The sequence below is a fragment of the Cynocephalus volans genome, chromosome 8 (genome assembly GCF_027409185.1).
Source record: "Cynocephalus volans isolate mCynVol1 chromosome 8, mCynVol1.pri, whole genome shotgun sequence".
In the NCBI taxonomy this organism is placed as follows: domain Eukaryota; kingdom Metazoa; phylum Chordata; class Mammalia; order Dermoptera; family Cynocephalidae; genus Cynocephalus; species Cynocephalus volans.
In genome coordinates this window covers 96,911,665-96,931,660 of record NC_084467.1, presented here as the reverse complement: position 1 = coordinate 96,931,660, position 19,996 = coordinate 96,911,665, and the positions used below count along the sequence as shown (strand labels likewise).

Below are 19,996 nucleotides of genomic sequence, written 5' to 3'. Positions count from 1 at the left end.
CCTGGCCAAGTTCGCTCGATGCCAGTCCCGGCCCTAAAACCTTGGTCCCCTAAGTCCAGGGATGCCACCTTCTGGGCAGCACTGTCCAGTAGAATTTCTGCAATGATGTAAATTTTCTATTTCTGTGCTGTCCAAGATGGCAGCCACATGTGGATACTGAGCCCTTGAGATGTGGCTAGTGTGGCTGAGGGACTGAATGTTTACTATTTCATTTTAATTAATTTAAACTTAAATAGCCACCATATCCAACACCATGGCTCTAGATGCTTCTTATCCTGGATCACACTTGAGATATTGTTTAAGAAGTCCAATGCCTGGTACCTGACACTCATCCCTGAGATTCTGACTTTGTTGATCAGGGCGGTGGCGGGGGCTGGGGGTGGATGGGTATCAGTATTTTTTGAAGAAACCCAGGTGATTCCCTGGTAAGCCAGGGTTGAGAACCAATGATCCTAAACTTTGTCCACCACACTCTCAGGGATGGCGAGACCCCTCTTGTCACAGCTTTGCCCAGGGTGTGTGTTTGGGCTATCCTGGGCCTCCAGTTGGTCTGGTCCACCCTAACGCCCCTCTCACACATCCTTGTCTCTTCTCCACTTCCAGTAGGAAGATCAGGCCTTAAGACCCCTCACAGACTGTTGGCTCTCTCCCCCTGCCTGGAGACAGCTCTCAGTCACCTCAGAGCCCTGCTAGGACCTGGCCAGCTCCCTCTCCCCTGGACAGCAGGGTTCAGCAGTCAAGAAGCCTTGTCCTTGCAGGCCCCTGGGGCCCTTGGACAGAGCCCAACCAGCCATTTTCCCAGGCTGGGCGAGGCCGGCTGGAGCAGGGGCAGGTAGCCAGGCCTGAGGTTTGACTGCTTTCTGCCAGTTTTCCTATTAAACAGATATGCAGATGAATGTGTTTAGGACAGCAATAATACGGGAGGTTTTGGTAACAAGACTGAAACTTGGAGAGAGCCTTCTTTCCTCAGGTTATCTTGGAAAGAGCTTTCTGAGCTGGGGCTCACCCAGCAGCCACTGCCTGCCCACCCTCATTTTTGCCACCCACACCCCCAAAACAACTTTTCCCATGACTCACACGTGGCAGCTTGTGCACTTCTTTTATTATTAAATATATAAGCAGCTTCCTATTTTTTAAATAGATATTTAAATGACTTTATATAAAATAATTCACCACTTCCAAGTATAAAAACAAAATCTCACAATACGTGAGCCAATGTTCCCTCTCAGCTTTCTCAGAGAAAAGAAGGGGTTTCCACGCAGGTGGCTGGGGGACACCCAGAGGTGGCTCTGGGGTCCCTCCTGTTCCAATGTCATCAAGTGCCCACAAAGAGCTTCTACAATGAGTTGGGTTCACTTTTTTGACTTTTAAAATACTGTACGTTTAAGGTAGAGGGATAAGGAACAAATCCTTTTTTTTATGTCTTCTTCCACTTTTAAATATGTTTTCTAGCAACTGGAGTCTGTGACTGGAAGGAAGAGTCCCATGTGAAAGTTCTTCGCTGCCCTTCCCTGGCTGTTGGCATCAGGACGGGGAAGGCGGGGCCAGCAGACCCTCACTTTCTGGGGCAGGAAGGGAAGGTCATGGGCCTAGCGGCCAGGTAGGGCAGGGTCTCAGTGGAGGGCCCAAGGCAGCAGGGGAGGAGAGACACAGCAGCACAAAGGGACCAATGGGTAATTAACAGCCCTGTCACTCGTTGCCCAGGTCTCAAGAGGCATGGCCCTGGAAACGGAGGCTATCAGGGCAGAGCTGGAAGCAGATGCCTGGATCTCCTGGTCCTTCTCTCACCCTGGCTTGCCTGGTCAAGATTGTGGTAGTGCGGGAGTGGGCTGAGAGGTGGAGGTTATCATTGCCTACTGGGGCCAGGGAGAAAGAAGGATGGGAAGAGGATGGGAGCTGGATGCCATGCAGGTGGGCTCCTGACAGGGACACCTGCTCAGCCTCAGGTGCCTGCTGCAGCAGGGCAAGGAAAGTAGGCTGGGGGAGTCAGGGGTGCAGACACCTCCCCCAGCCTCGGGGCATACCCATATTTCAAAGACCCATTTCCAGTCAGCTCACCCTGCAGCCTCTCTGCCTCTCCCCTCCCTAACTCCCTCCCACCCACTATTCACTTCCTTCTTGGGAATGTCAAAGTGCAAGATGCAAAACCTGGGTGAACAACACAGCCTAAAGCCGGCTCTGGCTGGTGGCCAGGGCAGCTCTCCCACCCGGCTCCGCCCTGGGACTCAGAGGCCAGGTCAGGAGAAGGTCAGGGCTCAGGGGCTCCCTCAGTCGACAGGTGAGGCCAGCTCAGTGTAGGAAGCTGGGGAGAGGCTGGAGGGGAGGGAGGACGGATGGACGCTTGCTCACGGGTGGACGGGGCAGGCTGTTCAGCAGGCAGGTTCAGTGTTCACAGTGCAATGGCTTCCTTCATGTGGGGAGCCTCGGCCAGGCCTCCCAGAGAAGCTCGGCAGAGGCTGGAGGGCAGGAGGGCAGAGGCCAGAGCTTGGTCCTCCTCTTGGCATCATAAGCCAGGCCAGGCAGGGTTGGCCTGCCCTCTCCACCTGGCACCCAGCAGAGGGCACTTAGGCAGGTAGAGGGTGTAGACTGTCTTCGGGCTATCAGTGCAGACCTGCAGGCCAAGAGGCCTCCTCCTCCCATCTCTTGGGCTGCACACCCTTACGGGAAATCAGGCAGACGCTGTCCCGCCCTGTGAATCTCAGGCTCCTCTCTCCAGAGACAGGTCCCTGCCTGTCAATGTTGGGATGCCTTGGCACTGGGCGGGTCCTCTGGGCATAGGGCTCTTCCACTCCTCAGTGCCCACCCTGCTCTCCCACATGCCACAGGCCAGAAGGTCCCTTGCCCAGGTGCTGGCTTGGAGAGGAGTGGGAGGAGGGCACAGCCCCTGAGGGAAGAGAGTCCTGAGCCCCGCTTGCCAAACTTCCTCAAGCGCATGGGAGCCTCCAGGGCCCATAATAAATAGCGGCAGTGTTGGGGGCATCCTCCAGCCCTCTCAGTCAGTCGAGGGTCTGAGGGCCGAGGCAGAGGGACCCCAGCCTGGCTGCCCTGGTCCAGTCCAGGCAGGCAGGAGCTCCAGCGGTGGGTAGGCCATATTCCCAGGAGGATGGCTGGGGAGGAGTGGTGGTGAGCGCCCCCATAATGTCTCCTCCCATGGAGAGACTGTCCTGTGTGCCCAGCTGTAGGGTAGAGAAGGAAAGGCAGGTCAGCTGAGTGGGAGTGCAGGGAGGGTCACTGAGGACATGGGTGGCAGAGGTGTGGTGTTCCTGTGGGCTGTTAGCAGTGCTGCAGGCAGGACTTCCTTCCGTCCCTTCCCTCGCCTTCCTGGCCACCCCAGACACCACAGAGGGACGAGGCAGCTTTCACTGGCAGCAGCCCAAGCCTTTGGCCAGACTGGCCTCACCTCCTACCTCCTCCTGGGGAATCCGGAACCACAGAGGTAAGTAATGGGGCCTGGTGAAGGTCTGAGTGGGGCTGGGATAAGGGTCACTGCTCAAGCAGAGGGGTCTGACAGGGAGGGAAGGAGACACTTGATTGTCCTTAGACCTCTCCTCAGGCAAGACCACCTCACTGGCCTTGGTCCAATGAACCAAGGATGATTCCTGCTAAGTCTAGCAAAGAGGAATTTTTTATTTCTACCTCCACACCCTTCATCAGAGAGGGTCATCACAAATGATGTTCAGGACAGTGTAGCAGAGATAACTGAAGAGGAAACTGACAAGAAAACTCCCACTCTGCCATCTGGCGTGCTAGCCCCTAAGTAGCCTAGCTTCCTCTCAGATGGGCCAAGGCTTCCTCCCTGCCCTTTTCTCCCCACCCCTCTCCTTGTCCCCTTGCCCAGAATCCTCAGAACGCTTTGTTCCCAGAGCAGAAATCCCCTGGATTCCATCCAACAGTCTGACTTTGGACACTGTGTGGAGCCTCCGTCCCTAACACCCATTGGCCCGACTGGCAAAGCCTGAGCTGGGTACGAAGGGAAGATGGGACCACAGCCTCTGGCTCCCAGCCCATTCCCATGCTCTGGAGGGGACAGAAGGGGGAACCATAAGCTGGACATGACCCATGCTGGGTACAGCCAGGCCACAGGCCCTACCAGGGGCCAGGTGGGAAGAAGGACCAAGTGGGCAAGTTCCAGTCTGCTGCCCCTATCTCCTGGTTCCCGGGGGTTGAGGCGCTGGTGTCTGCATTTTCTGTGGCTCTGAATCCCTCTCTTCGCTTCTCTGCCTCTGTGTTTCCCTCTCTCATCTCTCATCAGAGCAGCAGTCAGTCTGGGGCTGGCATTCAATCTCTCAGAGGCTCCCAGTGCTTGGCCTGGGCACCACCTTAGGCTTGGACACACTGAGCCAAGTGGGGTCTGGAAGTGGCCACTGCCCTGGGTTCCTTTTGCAAGTGAAAACTTGAGGGGAGAAAGATGAAAACTTGGGACAGGCCCAAGAAGAGGCAGGCAGGGAAAGGAGAGTAGGACTGGGAGCACAGATGGAATGGCCAGAGGGCCAAGACCATGGTGGAGGGATGCTGGTGGCCAGTGGGGAGGGTGGCGCACCACTGAGCCATCAAGTCCCCAGGGACCTCGCTCCTCTGCTCACTGGTCCTAAGGGGGCCTGGGTCATTCTCACAGCTCTGCCATTGCCCCAGCTGACTCACTCACCCATCCTAGCCCACACCCTGACAAGGAGCACCCAGGAGTCCAGATGTGTTGTCACTGCTTGCTATTATCTAAATAGGTTCCCTTGGTTTTAAGCATTTGCCAGATCCCCTATCTCTCCAGAAGGGGCCCAGACCTGTCACTCTACACATGGGAAGGCCCTAAGGCACTCACTCGAATTTGGCAAGAGGTGTGACTGGAAACTTGAATGGGTCACCCTGGCTAGTTGCCAGCCAGCCAATCAGCAGATCAGTCAGACGATCAGGCAGCTAGTCAGTTAGCCAGTCAGCTCAGCAATCAACAACTAGCTAGTTACGCAGTTACCAGCTAGTTGGTTGGTTAGTTAGAGTCACCCAACCAGCTGACTGATCAGCCAGTCAATCACAGTTGATTAGTTAGCTGATTAATTGGCTAGCCAGAAGCCTGGTCAGTTAGAGACAGCTGGCCGCAGTCAGTCAGTGAGTCAGCCCTGAAGCCAGTCAGCCAACATTTACTGAATTATGGGCAAGTATGGAGAGGCCTTCTCTATACTAGAACCTGGGATGGAAAAAGAAACGCAAAAAAAAAATGGAAGACAGTCCCTACCCTCAAGGGGTTTACAATCTTTTTAGGGGTGTGGAATGTACATATACACATAAAATAAGATTTTAAAATGTAAACAAACATCATCCAATAAGTGCAAATCAATATAGTATTAACCAAGTACAAAAGAGCAGAAGGAGTATGAACTAAAGGGGCAACCGGAGGGTTGTGGACACAAGTGGGAAGGCTTCCCTGGTGGCTGACTGTGGGCTTAGGGGAAGGAAGGGTGGAGCGCAGAGGGCATCGCCGGCTGGGTTGGGGAACTAGGGGAGTAATAACAAGGGTCACAACTTTATCAATAATGTGGGCAAGGACAACAGAAAACACTCGTCAATGTGCAGGAGACACAACTGGGAGGGCTATGAAGAGGACAGAATTAGGATTTAAAATAATTTCAATAGCCTCTAGTGATGGACAGAAACCGACAAGGTGGTTTTAACAAGGGTGAATATAAACTCCTGCACTTTGGTTTAAAAAGTTAGGTTGTCTAAGTACAGGATAGAGAGGGTTGTTGGCCTAATAGAGGTTTGTGGGAAACAGAAGTAGGGGTTTTAATAGACCACAGGCTCGACACATGACAACAGTATGATGCGGTTGTTAAGAGAAACTAATGCGATCTTAATCTGCACAAATAGAAGAATACTGTCCATATCAAGGATGGTAACAGTCCCACTGTACTCTGAGCTGGTCAGACAACATCTGGAGTACTGTGTCCAGGGCTGGGCGCCACATTTTCAGAGGGACATTGACAAACGAGTATGTCCAGGATGGTGAGGGGTCTGAAAACCATATCATATAAGGAATGTTTGAGGGACTTGGCCACACTTAGCTTAGAGAATTCTTAAAGGGGACATGGATAACTGACTTTAAATATCTGAGGGCTTTCGTGGGAATAGGAGCGAGGGCCATTGGGGAGGGAGCAGGAAGCCAGTTTTGCCTCACATGAAGAAGGCCTTTCTCCCAGTGTTACTTGAAGAAGGCATGGACTGTGGCTAGGCAGGGAGCTGGCCTGGAACAGGGAGTGTGTGACAGGAAGCTGGCTGACTCCCTGTCAGGCATGTGGAGACAGATGGCCCCTTTGGGTTGGAACATTGGTCCCAGTGACCTCTGAGAGCCCTTCCAAGACTAAGGTTCTATGGCAACATGATTCTAAAAGCAGGGAGGAGAGCCAAGTAGGGGAGCAATCTGGCCACAGGTCCACACGGAGGGCAGCTCTTGGAGGGGCTTAGAAGCAAAGCTAGGAATTTTGGGTTTGAAGTGGTTGGCAATGCAGAGCTACTCAAAACTCCCCAGAAGGGCGGAGACCTTATACAAGCCACATTTGAGGAAGAGGACTTTGGTTGCTCTGGGATCGAAGGCGGCAGCAAGACCAGAGACCCCGTGCAGAGGCAGTAGTTAGTACCTGGCCTCAGGTGTGGTGGAGGAAGTGGAGGGGCAGGGGGAGACCTGAGGACCCAAAAAGGAGAGGGTTGGCTGAGCTTGGTGATAGACGGAAAAGGGAGTAGTAGGAAAGGGGGGAAGGAGCCAAGCATGTGGGCCTCAGGGGACTTGGTAGAAAAGGGTGTAGCTCATTTTAAGGGCTGGAGACAAAATGAGAATCTTACCTTAGAATTCCCTCTACACTGGCAGTTCCACCTGTCTGTCATCCTGGGTCAGGGGACTGCAGGCAGAGCACAGAACTGGCATAAGACTTCAGCAGAAGCAGGGGAGTGAGGGAACCCCTAAGCTTACCCCCAACCCCTGCGCATGTGCTCCAGCCCTCTCAGATTTAGAAGACCCAGAAATGCCTAACTCTAAGAAAAAATCAGGAAAAAGCCCAGATATCTAGAAAAGAAGAGAGACTCCATCCTGTTCTGCAGCTCCATATCCTCAGAGCAAGTGGGAAAAAGCTCCCCCCTCCCACTACCACCAATCTAGAGGGGAAATAGATCCCAAGCCAGGCCCCTAGTGTCTCCTGGAGCCCCAGCCCAAGCTCTCACCTGCCCTCTGGCCCCTCCATGAGAGAATCCACAGTCTGAGGCTCTTGACGGTTCTGGGGACAGGAAAGAGGAGGCTCACTGAGGAGCTGGGAAAAGATGGGGGGACACTGATCCCATCCCCAAGCAGGGCTGCCCGGGGTATTAATGAGAGAGTTGCAAGAGTTCCTCTAGAACTCTTACTACTCCTCCTACACAGAAATGAGGATCAGTCAGAGGGCTGGGGAGATTTGTGAGACTTCTCTGTTTATGATGCCCCTCCCCCTCCCCACTCCCACACAGGCTGGTTCTCCACCCTCATGCCCGGGCTCTGCAGAGCTCCCAATGCATGCCCCTGCCCTGACACATGCACACAGCATCACTCTCTTCCTCAGTCCCCCTTCCCATCTGGTTATCATCCTTCTGTCAGCCCAGGAATAGTCTGTCCCACTCCCTTCTGCTCCAGTCCCTTGCCATTGATCTTATACCCTGCATCTTCCCGATTCTTGAAGCAGCCTCAATTTCCACCTCCCACCCTCTGTGCTCAGTCAGCCCCTATCTCTCAGCATCAGAAGAACCCAGGCCAAACCTGAGCAGTCCTTCCACCTGCACCACCACCCAGGCTCTGCCCTGCCCCTAAGAGTTGCCATCCTCTTTCTCACTGGGATCTTCTTACCCGCCGTCTCCACCTGTAGAACAGGAGGCCGCCGACAGCTAGCAAGACCAGGATGACGATGGGCCCCAGCAGGCGGAAGGCAAACCCAGGGAGCTGGGGATCGGAGGGTCGTAAGGGCTGCCTCTCATGGCCTGTATCAGTCAAGGGAATGGAGTTAAAAGGGGCTGGGGGCCCGGCCGCCCCCTCACTCGCTCCTCCTCCTTCCAGCTCTGTGGGGCTCCTCCGACCCCTGGTGCTCCTCTTGCTCGCCAGCTCCCGAAGGGGCAGGACATTGCCCCAGGAGTCGTTTCTGGGAAGCTCTGGCTGAGCAGAGAGGGTGGAGGGGTTGCTGAGGCCTTGGGGGCGCAGTGATGAGGTCCTGGGGGAGCCCAGCTCCTGGTGGTTTCTAAGCAGGGCAGGCGAGTGGTCTGTCTTCTCAGGGCTGTGATTCTGGGCCTGGCCAGCGGGCCTCACAGGGCCCACCTTTGGCAAAGTGGTGCCAGTTACAACTGCTGGGTGTTGGTCCTTTGCCAATGCAGGTGGTGGAGAAGATGCTGAGAGGAGGTCGCTGGGTCTGGCAGTCTCTGCCTGGATGCTGCCCCCTCCTGGCATGGAAGGAGAAAGCTCTGCCCCTTGCAGTACCAGACCCTCACTAGGCTCTCCAGAGGCCTCTTCTAGGGCCCAGTTAATGCCCAGTGCAGAATCAAGAACATCCTCCAATCCAGGGATGGGTGCCCCGCTAGAAGGGCGAGGATGTGATGAACCGCCAGTGGGGCTGTCCTCGATATTCGCGGTCTCTGGAGACTCAAGGCTCTGGCAGGTGCTCCTGGGTGGTCGCTGCTTGGCACTGCCTGGGTCCACTGTGTGAAGGGGCTGCTCATGGGGCAAGAGGGAGCTGCCCTCTGTCCCTTCAGAGTCAGCCCAGGTCAAGTTGGCCATAGGGGCCATGGAGGGGGTGAGGGGCTGGTGAGAGGAGACAGAGGCCAGGTCACTGCTAGGGGTTGCTTTGGGGTACAGGCAGTTGCAATCAGGCTTGGTCACCACATCTGAAAGAACCACAGAGAGAGGGAGAGAGAAAGACAGGGGGTAGATAGAGTCAACAGCCTCCAGCACAGCTTTCCCAGAGGGGACTGGGGGGGAGATATGGGTCTGGGGGTCCCCTCATCTCCTAACTCAGCCCTGGGGCTGAGGGGAGGACAGGACTAGAGTGGATGCTTATGACACAGGGCTCAGGCAGAGAACATGCAATTTGCAAGATCTCATGGGCAGAGAGCAAAGAGCAGGGCTTAGATGCACAGACTGGGGGTTGGTGAGGGAAGACAAGAGGACAGCCATATGGGGGGTCTAGCTGGCCAGAGGCCAAGCTAGGAGTGAGCAGCATCCAGGCTCAGAGATTGAGCAGCGGCATCCATACAAACACAAGACAGCCGCCAGCCCCAAAGACACTGCTTTCATGCACAGCCGGAGCCACACAGCAATGGGCACAGGCGGGAACAGGCTGGGGCTGTAATGTGGCCAAGACTTGAGGCCTTAGCACTGAAGCCACGAGACTGGACTTCGCCATTGGCTGGTTGTGGGGCCTCAGCCCCTGCCTTGGGGAGCAAGGTTGGATGTAGGAGGGCACACGTGGCACAGGATGCAGAGACGAGGACACGCAGGGTGCACATGGACGCAGCTGAGCCAGCACTGGGAGAGTTTCAATGATGCTTAGACTTCCAATCCGGCCTTGTCCCTGGAAGGGACACCCAAAGCATCCCGGGGACTTCTGGAGCCAGGGTATCTTGGTGATTCGTAGCAGGGCTCCTGGAGAAAAGGCCCTGACTCCCAGATGGGGTGTCTGCTCTCTCCATGAAACCCCCATACGTTCAGCCAGCCTGCAGAGCCCGTGGATATGGAGTCCTCCATATCTACAAGGATCTCTGAGAGGGGCCCCCTTTCCACTCCCTAATCTCACAGGCACCAGCATGATCCTTCTTGATGTCTCCACATGCAGACATATGTAGGTGTGCATGCACACACATGTCAGAAAAGACATGTGCCTGGGACCAGAAGTACATGAAGCCACATATGTACACAAAACAAGCACAACTACACACACAGAAACACATGTAGCAGCCACGCTGCCACCCTGGGGGTTCCCCCAGCCCCATATCTCACCCTCCCCCCACCACCCACTCGCTGGCCCCTTCAGTGCTTACCTTGGCTGGAACATTTAGCAAAGCTGTTGTTGCAGTTCTTGCTGAAAATATTCCAGTCCTTTGTAAGGAGATTCTTTGTTTCATTAAAGACATTCTTGATCTTCTCCAGCAACTGGAGGGGTGTCTCATAGAAAGTTCGAACACAGGCCTGGAAGGAAAGCAGGGCCCCCTTTGGTGAGCGTGACCATTGGCTCCATGTCTCTATCTGATTTGTCAAATTCCCTTGGCCTTTCTCACAGCTGTCTTCTTACCATTTGTTTCCTCCCTCCTCCTCCCCTGGTTTGCAGCAGAATCAGTCCTAAGGTTGTGAGTTATGTCATTTATTCACAGATCCATTCAACACATATTCATGTGCCAGGCATATGGTAATTACCTGGGAATTATGCAATGAATAAGACAGAGGTGGTTCCTGGCCAAGTTGGGGGAGCATGGCACTAAATGCATTGTTACAAGGGCAGTGAGTCCTGTGAAGAAGTACTGAGCAATCTGATGGTGTATATAACAAGTGGAATTAAATGAGGATTCAGGGAGAGTTTCAAGGAACCAACTAAAAGATGAACAAGAGTGAACCAGGAAAGGAGGTAGGGTTGGAGAGATCTGTCCAGGTATTAAGAACAGACTGTGCAAAGGTACCGAAGCAGGAAAGAACATGAAATGTCAAAAGACTAGAAGAAGGCTGGAGTGGCTGCAGTACTGCCATCAAGGAGGAGAATGGTGAGACATGTAAGTGTAGAGAAGTCACCAAGAGCTAAGCCCTGCAGGGCCTTGTTGGTCATGTCAAGAACTTTTGATTTTATGCATGGAGCAAAGGGAAAATATCTGAAGTGCTGTTGGACAGGTGGGCGGTGGAATGACAAGACTTGAGTTTCAGCAAGATCGTCTTGCTGTGGTGTGCAGAATGGAATGGGACAGGCTACAGGGGATGTGGGTCCTTTGCTGGTGTTGGTGTGTCTTGGAGGGAGGGCTGAGGATGCCCCAACCCTGTCTGCTGAGCTGCTCATGGGACTCAGGATCCCCACACCCAGTGGAGCTCTGAGAAGTTCCACCCTCCTCGGTTTCCCCCACACCTCTTGAGCTGCTCCTTCTCAGGCTCCTTTCCAGGCTCCCCTCCTCCTCCTGACTTCTAATGCTGGCATTCCTCAGGGCTCTGTCCTGGGCTCCCTCTGCTTTCACACCAGGCCATGCCATGTAATGCCCACACCTTCATCTAGGCCCTCTTTGTTGATGACTTCCTAATATCAAGTTTTTCCCTAAACTGAGCTTTCCAAGGAAAAAGTAAGGGCTTTACTAGGCTATGAAGTCCTCGTAGGCTTCACTGTCTCCCCCTGGCCTATGCACAGTAGGCCCTTAATAAATGTTTACCAGATAAATGTCTGAATGAGAAGACCTGGCTCAGCTCCATCCCTCACCAGCTAGGTGACAATGACCAAATACCAGTGTCTAGGTTGGGCTCATTTCCTCATCTGCAAAGTCAGAACAGTAACCATGGCCAGCCTCTCCCCCAGGGCCACTGTAAGAAAGGCGAGCTGGCTCTATCTTGCCTCTCTGGTCATAACCCTGTCTACCTCACACCTCACCTCATATTTCACAAAGAAGGCAGGGATCATGAGACAGAAGGCCCTGGCGCCCACCTGTCTCACCAGAGTATGTGCCTTCCCTCCCCAGGAGCTCTGAATCCCTCCTGATGTCTTCTCAAGGAGGCCTTTGCTGGAACTAGCTCTTCTGGCTTCAACAGCTCCCTCCCTCCTGGAGCCAGTCCTTCAGCATTCACACCTGTTCTGTGGGTGCCCACCCAAGTGGGTCCGAGATTCCCAGGCCCACCCTTGAACGCAGTGAATCAGACTGTCTAGGGGAGCATCCTGGGAATGTGCATTTTAAACAAGTTCCTCAAGTGATTCATAGGAACCTTAATGTTGGAAAACCACAGGTTTAATACCTCCCTTATTAAAACGTGTTTTCTCCTTTGACTGCACACTCCCTCCAGCTGCATCTCTCTTTTCATGCCCCCTTTGCAGCCAAGTTCCTCCACAGTGTTGTCTCCATTTCTTTTCCTTCTGTTCACCCTGATCTGGCCCCTGCCTCCAACGGCAACGTCCACGCTGCCAAATCCAACAGATGATTTTCAGCCCTACCTGGCTTGACTGCTCAGCCCATCTGATAGAGCCGACTTCTCTTTCCTTCCTGAAACTCAGTGATGCGGGGCTCTCCTGGTTTTCCTTCCACCTTCCAGGCTGCTCCTTGACGGGCCCTGCCCTCGGCTTGACCCCTATGTGCTGGGTTCTGGGCCTGTTTCTCCTCTCACAGTGGGCAAGCCATTCCCATGGCTTCACAGGTGACTCCCACATCCATGCCTCTTATATCTGTAGATCACTGGTCACGCTCAAGATTTATATGTCCAGCTGTCTGCTTAGCATCTCCACCTGGCTATCTCACAAGCATCTCAAGTGCAAAGTGCCCCAAACTGAACTCCTGCTCTTCCCCCAAACCTGCCCTGCCCATTGATCATCCCCATTTCAGCATTGATGAAATATCCAGGTGCTCAAGGCAAAAACCATCCTTGACTCTTCCCTTCCCTCAGCTCCTCACATTTACTGCATGTACCAAGTCCCATCGGTTCTGTCCCCAAGCTCACTGGAACCCGTCCACTTGCCTCCACCTCTGCTGCTTGACCCTGGTCCAAGCTGCCATAGCCCTGGCCTGAACCTGTGCCTCCTGCTGGTCTCCCAGCCTCCATTCCTGCTCCCTCCTGTCCATTCTCCACACAGCAACCAGGGCAGTCTTACAGTGCAAGTGAGATTAGGCCACTTGCCTGCTCACAACAACCTCCCTCACACTAAAGACAAAATCCTGCATCTTTAAGACCCCAAGTGATCTGGCTCTTGCTTCTCTCCTCCCTCCCTTCACTGCCCAGGCCTTGGCCATGCTGACCATCCTTTGGGTCCCGGAATATGCACGTTCCTGTTCACCTCAGGGCTTTGTGCACAGCATTCCCTGTTCCAGAATGCTCTTCCAGCCTTATTGCTTTCTAACTTTTTCCTCATCTTTGAACCTCAAACTAATATTTTCTTACTCAGAAGCCTTCCTTGTCTCTTGTTCTCCACCTGCATTTAGGTTAGAGTCCCCTGCTGCTCTCTGATAGCCACATGGGGTTCTTGCTCTTGCTCATTCCCTCACCTCCTCAGGCCTCCCTTCCCTGGTTTACTCTTCTCCAATGCAGTTATCGCCATCCTACTTCCCATACATTTACTTATATATTTCGTTAACTCTCACCACCCCCGAATGTAAACTCCATGAATGTGGGGATTTTCGTCTGTTTTGATCACAGCTGTTTCCTGGTGTCTAGAACACCACCTGGTCTACAACAAGCACTCAATAACTATTTGTTGAGTGAATGAACAGTTCTTATGGTTTGTAATAATATTTACTTGTGCCATTGTCTGTTTAACAGCTGCCAACCTCACTTGACTATAAGTTCCGCAAGGGTGGGAACTACATATCTTCTTGTTCCTGATTACATTATCAAGGCCCAGCACTGTGCCTCTTGCACAGTAAGTCTTTAGTAAAGTTTGTGGGATGATAAACGAATGAGTGAGAAATGACCTGAGGCTAGGTGAGTGAATGTGCTCTGCTCAGGTGGACAGGGCTGGTGCCTCCATAGCCGCCCTCTGCCCTCACTCGGTACTCCCAGCTCCAGGACCCTCCTACCTTGTCATGCTCTTCATAATCCTTGGTGAAGCAGCTCTTCAGCCTCAAAGAGAGTTCCTGCAGTTGCATGGTGTAATTGGCATTGAGCGTGTTGTCTTTGAAGTGCATGGTGTCTTCCATTCTGTCTTGCACCAGCAGAAATGCCTTCTTAAGGTAGCACACGGGATCTTTCTGAAAAGTGGGAACCTGGAGCTGATGGCCTGGTTGATGTGGTCTGGGAGCCTATGCTCTGTGCTAGATGCTCCCCATCCCAGACAGATAGAGGGCTGAAGCCTGTCCTACCCCTTCCCCTAGGGCTAGGGGTCACACCACTCCAATAGTAAGGAGAATGCTGCTCTCAGCTTGCCTTTCCTTCTTTCTTTGGGATCTAGCACTACTGGGAATTGGGCTAGAGTAAAGGAAATGTGGATTCTGATTAGAGAGATCTTTGGAGTTCTGGAATATGAGGCTTTAACCAAGATGGATGTGCATAGGGAAGGTGGGCTCTAGGGACACCCCCCCTTCTTTGTGTCTTGCTTTCACACAAGTCCTTTACCATATGGCCTCTTCCGATCCTCTAGGACATACGGGTACCAAAGACTACCCCGTGGTCTAAAGAATAACCTTTGTGTTTTGTATCCCTAAAGAGATCGTGGTTGCCTCAAAGACAGACTCTACTTTAGCTCTGCATCTCTAGCACCTGGTCCATAGGTTTCTAGTAAATGCTTGTTATGGCATGAATGAGTGAGTGAGTCAATGAAATACTGAGGTTATTCTTTGGGCCATGAGGTGATCTCCAGTTCTAATAGAGGTGTGTATGGGTCTGGTGTGCAGAAGCTCAGAGATGGTGCAAATTCTGGACATCACGGCAGTTTTCCACGAAGCACAAACATGAATAGATGTGGAGTAAGGGGTATGGCGGGAGTGCTGGAAAGGCATGGGCAGCACTAGGAATAGCTTGTGCAAAGGCTTAAGAGGCAGGAAGGAGCAGGGAACGGGGGATGCTGAAGGGGGTTGTTTCTGTGGAGACTGGAGCTTGTAAACACGAGGCTAGACACTCTGGACTTTCTCCAGGAGTGATGGGGACCCTGACAGATTTGGGGGAGGGGAGAGTGAAGGCAGTAGCTTGGGGCTCAGAAAGCTCCCCCTAGTGGCGAGATGAGGGGTGCACTAGAAGCAGGGAGGCCAGGTAGGAGGCTCCTGAAATTGTGCACACATCAGATTGGGAAGCGGGGAGGAGGGAGCAGAACCCAGAGTTCTTGGGAGGCAGAACCAGCAGCACTTGGTGGCTGGTTGGGTGGGGGGTAGGAGGAAGGGCTGGATTGCCTCCTGGCTGCTAGTCTGTCTGGTGGACAGCAGTGACATTCTTTAGCAAAGCACATAACCTGGAAGAAGTATCAGTTTGCCCAAGGCCTTAGAGCCAACCTGCCTGGGTTTAAATCAGGCCTGTACTACTTTCTAGCTATGCTCCCTTAACCTCTCTGTGGATAATAAACAATATTACATAGTGGCACTGATTACATAGTGGTACTGTCAGAACTAAATCAGAAAAGTGCCTGGCACATAGTAAGCACTTGACATGTACCAGGTCAGGAGAAGAGACAGTGGGGACTTGAGCACTGGACCCTGGCACCCCAGACTTGAGCCAGGAATCCTCTCAAGTCCAGCTTTAGGTTTCTGCTGTCCAGCTCTAAGGTTTCTGCTGCCTTAATGATCCCACATACACCACGCCCACCCCACCCCCAGGAGCCGTACACAGGCTGGCACATGGGCCTTGCAAATAATCATCACTCACCAACTGCTCTTTGTCTACAAATTCAAAGGCAATTTGGCACGAGGTCTGCATCTGACTGTCAATCTGTAAGAGAGAGCAGGCCAGTGGTTGCAGGGTATCTACAGCTCAACTGAACTTGTGGCAGAACAGGGACCTCAGTTTGTGGGTGGATCTGGGTTTGAACTTCACCCACCTCCCCCCAACCACACCTGAAAAGACAGAGCCAAGGCTAGGAGAAGATCTGTGCTTTCCACATGCCCAGGGGACAGTTGAAGAAGAAACAAGAAGTCTCCTCCTTCCACCTCCCATGCCAGTTTGTTATAAGGAAGAACTATCCATAGGAGAACATGGGATATAATCTTCCTTGGGAGATAGTGCTCACTGTCAGGAATTCAAGGAGAGGCTAGACAAGCTCTGGGGATTCAGGATCTGTAGAGGCTGAGGCTAGATACCCTCATAGCCCTCATTAGTACTCAGAGAGGTGGTTCTGTGTTCTAAGCCTCAGAGAATGCCATGGCCCTTGTTCTACTTCATATTGCTATAGCAGCTACATGAAGGAGGACTAGTGTAGGGGCAAGAGTGGCAGGAGGCCCAGCCTACAGGACCCAAGCTCAGGCCCTGGAACTGGCCTTAGCCAGTGGTGCCCCACCCTGCCTGGCTGGCCAGAGGGATGGCAAATTCTTCCTGAGCAGGACATTAGCCATGATAGCAATCTGATTCCGCCTGGCTGGACCACGTTTGGAATTGTTGACGACTCATGGACCTGATTACAATGAGACACAGGCTCCTTCGTGGCCCAGATGAGCTGCCATGCCAGCTTCAGGGTGTGGGCAAGAGCTAGGGAAGCAAGAGAGGAGGGCTGGGAATTTGGTGGGAGCTTCCCCTCCACATCTGGGTGGGGCTTTGGTGCCAGGCTGGCACCACCTCTGGTAGTCCAGGAGCTGGAAGCAACATCTGGACATAGCAGGCAGACTGGGATTGCTTCTGGGAGGAGGCATCCCACTGAGGGACAGCAGGCCTCAGAAGCCTTTTCAGAGTCCACAGTTGATGTTCCTCAGCAATAATTAACCCAGGCAAAAGTTGGAAGCCTATAACTGCCTGCAGGGGAGTCAGAGAGACTCCAGGGTTGGAGAGACCAGAAATCCTAACCTTGGGAAGGTCAGTGAGGGTAGCATCAATGGAACTAGGTGGGAGCCATGAGCCATGTTCTACATAGCCCTATTTCCCTGCCCGTGACCCCTGCTTTGACCCTGCTTCCTGCCTCGGTTTCCCCAGTGGGGAGAAGGTGGGGTAAGGCATGACCACACACTCACCAGCTGCTGCAGTAACTGCAGGTGTCCATTTCCAATCATGTCGCTACAGTACTTCGACACCTCCTGGGTAATACTTCTGCTCACCAGGAGACAGACCAGCAGCAGCCAGGGGCCCAGCCATGTCTGTGACAGAGAGGACATCATTTCTCACCTCTCCTCTCCCCAGTTACCCCCATGCCCTGCTGAGAGTGGGAAAAACAAAGGCCTCATACCTCCACTACAGGCCCTGTCCCTCACCCCAGGATGCAGCATTCCCCAAATCCAGCTTTCCCAGGATTTCCAAACAAACTTGCTTTCCCTTGATAACAAACCAAATGTCATCTTCCCCAAGAAGCCTTCCCAGACTAACTTTGGCCAAATCTAACCACACATTGAACTTCTAAAGATGACACAGGTGGTATGACTATCAGTCTAAATTCTATTTACACAGGAAGCTCCTTGAGGGCAAGACTTGCATATACTCATTCTTTAATCCCTGCAACATCAATACTGAGCCAAGCACCTTCTGAGCTGCCCTCAAGTTCATGTTCATGCACCTGCTTCCAGACTGCAAACCAGACACACTTCCCCTGGACTTCCTCCCACCTAGTTCCACGCAGGTCTGGCTCTGCCACTGGAAAAACCACAGGACCAAATTCATCCCATGCCAGAAACCTCTTGGATCCCTGGGTGTGTGTTTTGAAAGGAGCCCAACTGATTAATCAGAGGCAGCAGTGCCAGCTCTGAGCCACCCCTGGCTGGCACCTGTCTAATGGAGCCCCATCAGGCTCTGCATCAGCCAGCTCTTATCACGGCAGGATAGGCCAGTGCCATCCAGCGCAAAGACTGTGAGGGCCCAGGCCTAATCTGAGGGAGGGAGAGTGTGGAAGAGAGGGATGACAGTCATGGGGGTGACTTCAGGCTCTGTTGGGCAGTTGGGGAGGTAGACCTGGGAGGGAACGACTGCTCAGGCCCTCACGGACCTCAGGTTCAGGACCTATTCAGGAAACTGGACCATGCAGAAGGTGTCTCTGCCCCAGGCTGGCTGCCACTAAGGCTGTGTGTGTTAATGGTATGGAAGAAAGTAACTCTGGGGAAGGGTATGCACCAGACAACAACCTCACCACAGGCACTTCAAGATATTATTAATGTTTGACAACAGCAAGCTGAGGGCAATGCTTAACCCCAAAGGCTGCCTGGCTTTTGGCAATATTTCAGGCATCAGTGGGGGGAGAACGCAGCCACTACGTGGGAGGCTTACTATGAAGATGGTCAAGGGGGATACCATGGCCCTGGGGTCCCAGTTCTGCCTCAGAGGATCCTTAGGGAGAATGCAGACAGGCAACCAAGGGTTAACACTCTAGCTTGCATCTGGCTTGACAGGCTTTTATCCTGCTTCCTTCTTCGCACCCACCAGCCTCAGCCTCTTCCTCTGCCTGCAGAAGCAGCCCTCAGAAGAAAATTCTGCTGCAGGCTCAGAGAGGCTGGGACATCTCAGCCCAGCTGTCCAGCCTTCTCTGCCACCCATCCTGCTCCATCTTCCCCCTCGACAAGGTCTTCGTAAGAGACCTGGCATGACTGGGCCCTCGACTGGCCCTGTTGACTTCCAGACAGCCCCCTTTTCTTTCCTGCTGTATTTTTCTCCTCTTTCCTTAGGGTTTCACCTCCAGACCCTTATCTTTGTCTTGTTGCCTATGGCCTAACCTAACCCCTCTCCCCTTCCCCTCTCCACCCTGTCTCCTCTTTGTCAGATGCTTTCCCCCTGTGGATCCACTCTTCTCTCTCCCTCTCACCCTACCTGCAACCTTCCCTCCACTCCCCAAATATTTTTCTATTCCTTTCTACCCAGGTTTCTCTTCTCATTTTCCTCCAGGGCTCCTCAGAAGCAAGCCCATTACGAGACCACTTACTGTTCATTAACAGTGCCACCCTGCACTTTCTAGGAGCTGCAGCAGCTACTGCCGCTATTGGAGCAGGACATCCCCTGTGCAGTCCCAAGCAGCCTCTGCCACTGTAACACCAAATCTTCCTTCCACTTTCCTCAACCACCATAAAACCTAGGATCTCCCCAACTGATCGAACCAGATTTTGCAAGAAAAAGAGATTCAGAGCTAGCCCTAGGCAGCTCTGGGGCCTGGTCCCCCGAAACATCCACCCAAGTCCCCAACAGCTTCTGCCTGTGGGCTGGAACAAGTAGCGGCCTGCGCATCTCCTTCCCTCTGCCAGCAGGTTGCTCAGCGCAGGCCCTGGCATTCTATAAACTGGATGACCACTGAACTTTTCCCACCCAGAAGCGTCCACTCCCCAGCGGGACCGGGAAGCACGTGTGTGGCCAATGAGAAAGATGCCCTCTGGGGAAGGCGCGACGCTCAGCGCACATCCACTCCATCTGGAGAGACGCAAGGCGTCCTGGCTGACAGAGGGCCGGCGTCCTGGCTGACAGAGGGCCTCCGCCCGTGGCTGCGAACCCCTTTCTCCTGCCTGTGGCTGGCTCAGTGTTCCCCTCTGTGCAATGGGGCGAGAAGCCTTCCCCTTCCCAGGAAAGCGTCACAGCCCCAGGAGCAGCTGCAGGACCGCCAATGGCCTCAGCCCGAGCGCCATGGGGCAGTCTGTGCGCAAAGGCGGTGAGGAAAGCGGAGCCCGCGGCCGCGGCGGGAACGCCTGGGCAGCCGGCGCGCTCTGCCTGTCGCCTCGGAGGGGCCGTGCCGGGCCGCCAGGCCGCCGAGCCCCCGCCCCAACCCGGCCCGCGCCCCGCGCCGCGGCAGCTGCTTACCGTGGGAGGGCAGCGCCCGGCGGCGCCCGGCGCGGTCATACGGGCAGCTGGGTCCCGGCCGGGCGCGTCGGCCGCCCTCGCTCGCTCGTCGCTCGCTGGCCGCGGCGGAGTCGGCGCCCCGGCCGAGGGCCGCTCGGCTGTCCCGGCGTGCAGAGAGAGCGGCGGCGGCGCCGAGAGGACCCAGGCAAACTTTCACTTTCCCCGGGCCGAGCTTCACTGGCCAGCCCGCGGCACAGCCTTTTAAGCGGGCTCGTGGGGCATGTGGTTTATGGGAAATCACCCTGGACAAGCGCCAGACACACACACGCACACACACACACACACACACACACACACACACACACACACACGCACGCACGCCCTGACACAGACACACACAGACTCCAGAGGCCCACTGGGCCGCCTCCCCCGCCTCCCCTCCCCCAGCCCGCCGGCTGGTCG

At 54.0% G+C, this 19,996-nt stretch overlaps 1 protein-coding gene across 1 annotated transcript; it reads right to left on the bottom strand.

Moving 5' to 3' along the window:
- Positions 1-1,092: 1,092 nt before the first annotated feature.
- On the bottom strand, positions 1,093-19,751 carry CSF1 (colony stimulating factor 1). Its single transcript, XM_063104611.1, has 9 exons — positions 19,556-19,751; positions 16,804-16,926; positions 15,512-15,574; positions 13,738-13,908; positions 10,033-10,180; positions 7,856-8,880; positions 7,204-7,256; positions 6,829-6,884; positions 1,093-3,176 (listed from the first exon to the last, which is right to left on the bottom strand). Exons 1-8 carry the CDS (start codon positions 19,592-19,594, stop codon positions 6,842-6,844), a joined length of 1,665 nt encoding a protein of 554 aa, XP_062960681.1. The 5' UTR covers positions 19,595-19,751; the 3' UTR covers positions 1,093-3,176; positions 6,829-6,841.
- Positions 19,752-19,996: the final 245 nt, after the last annotated feature.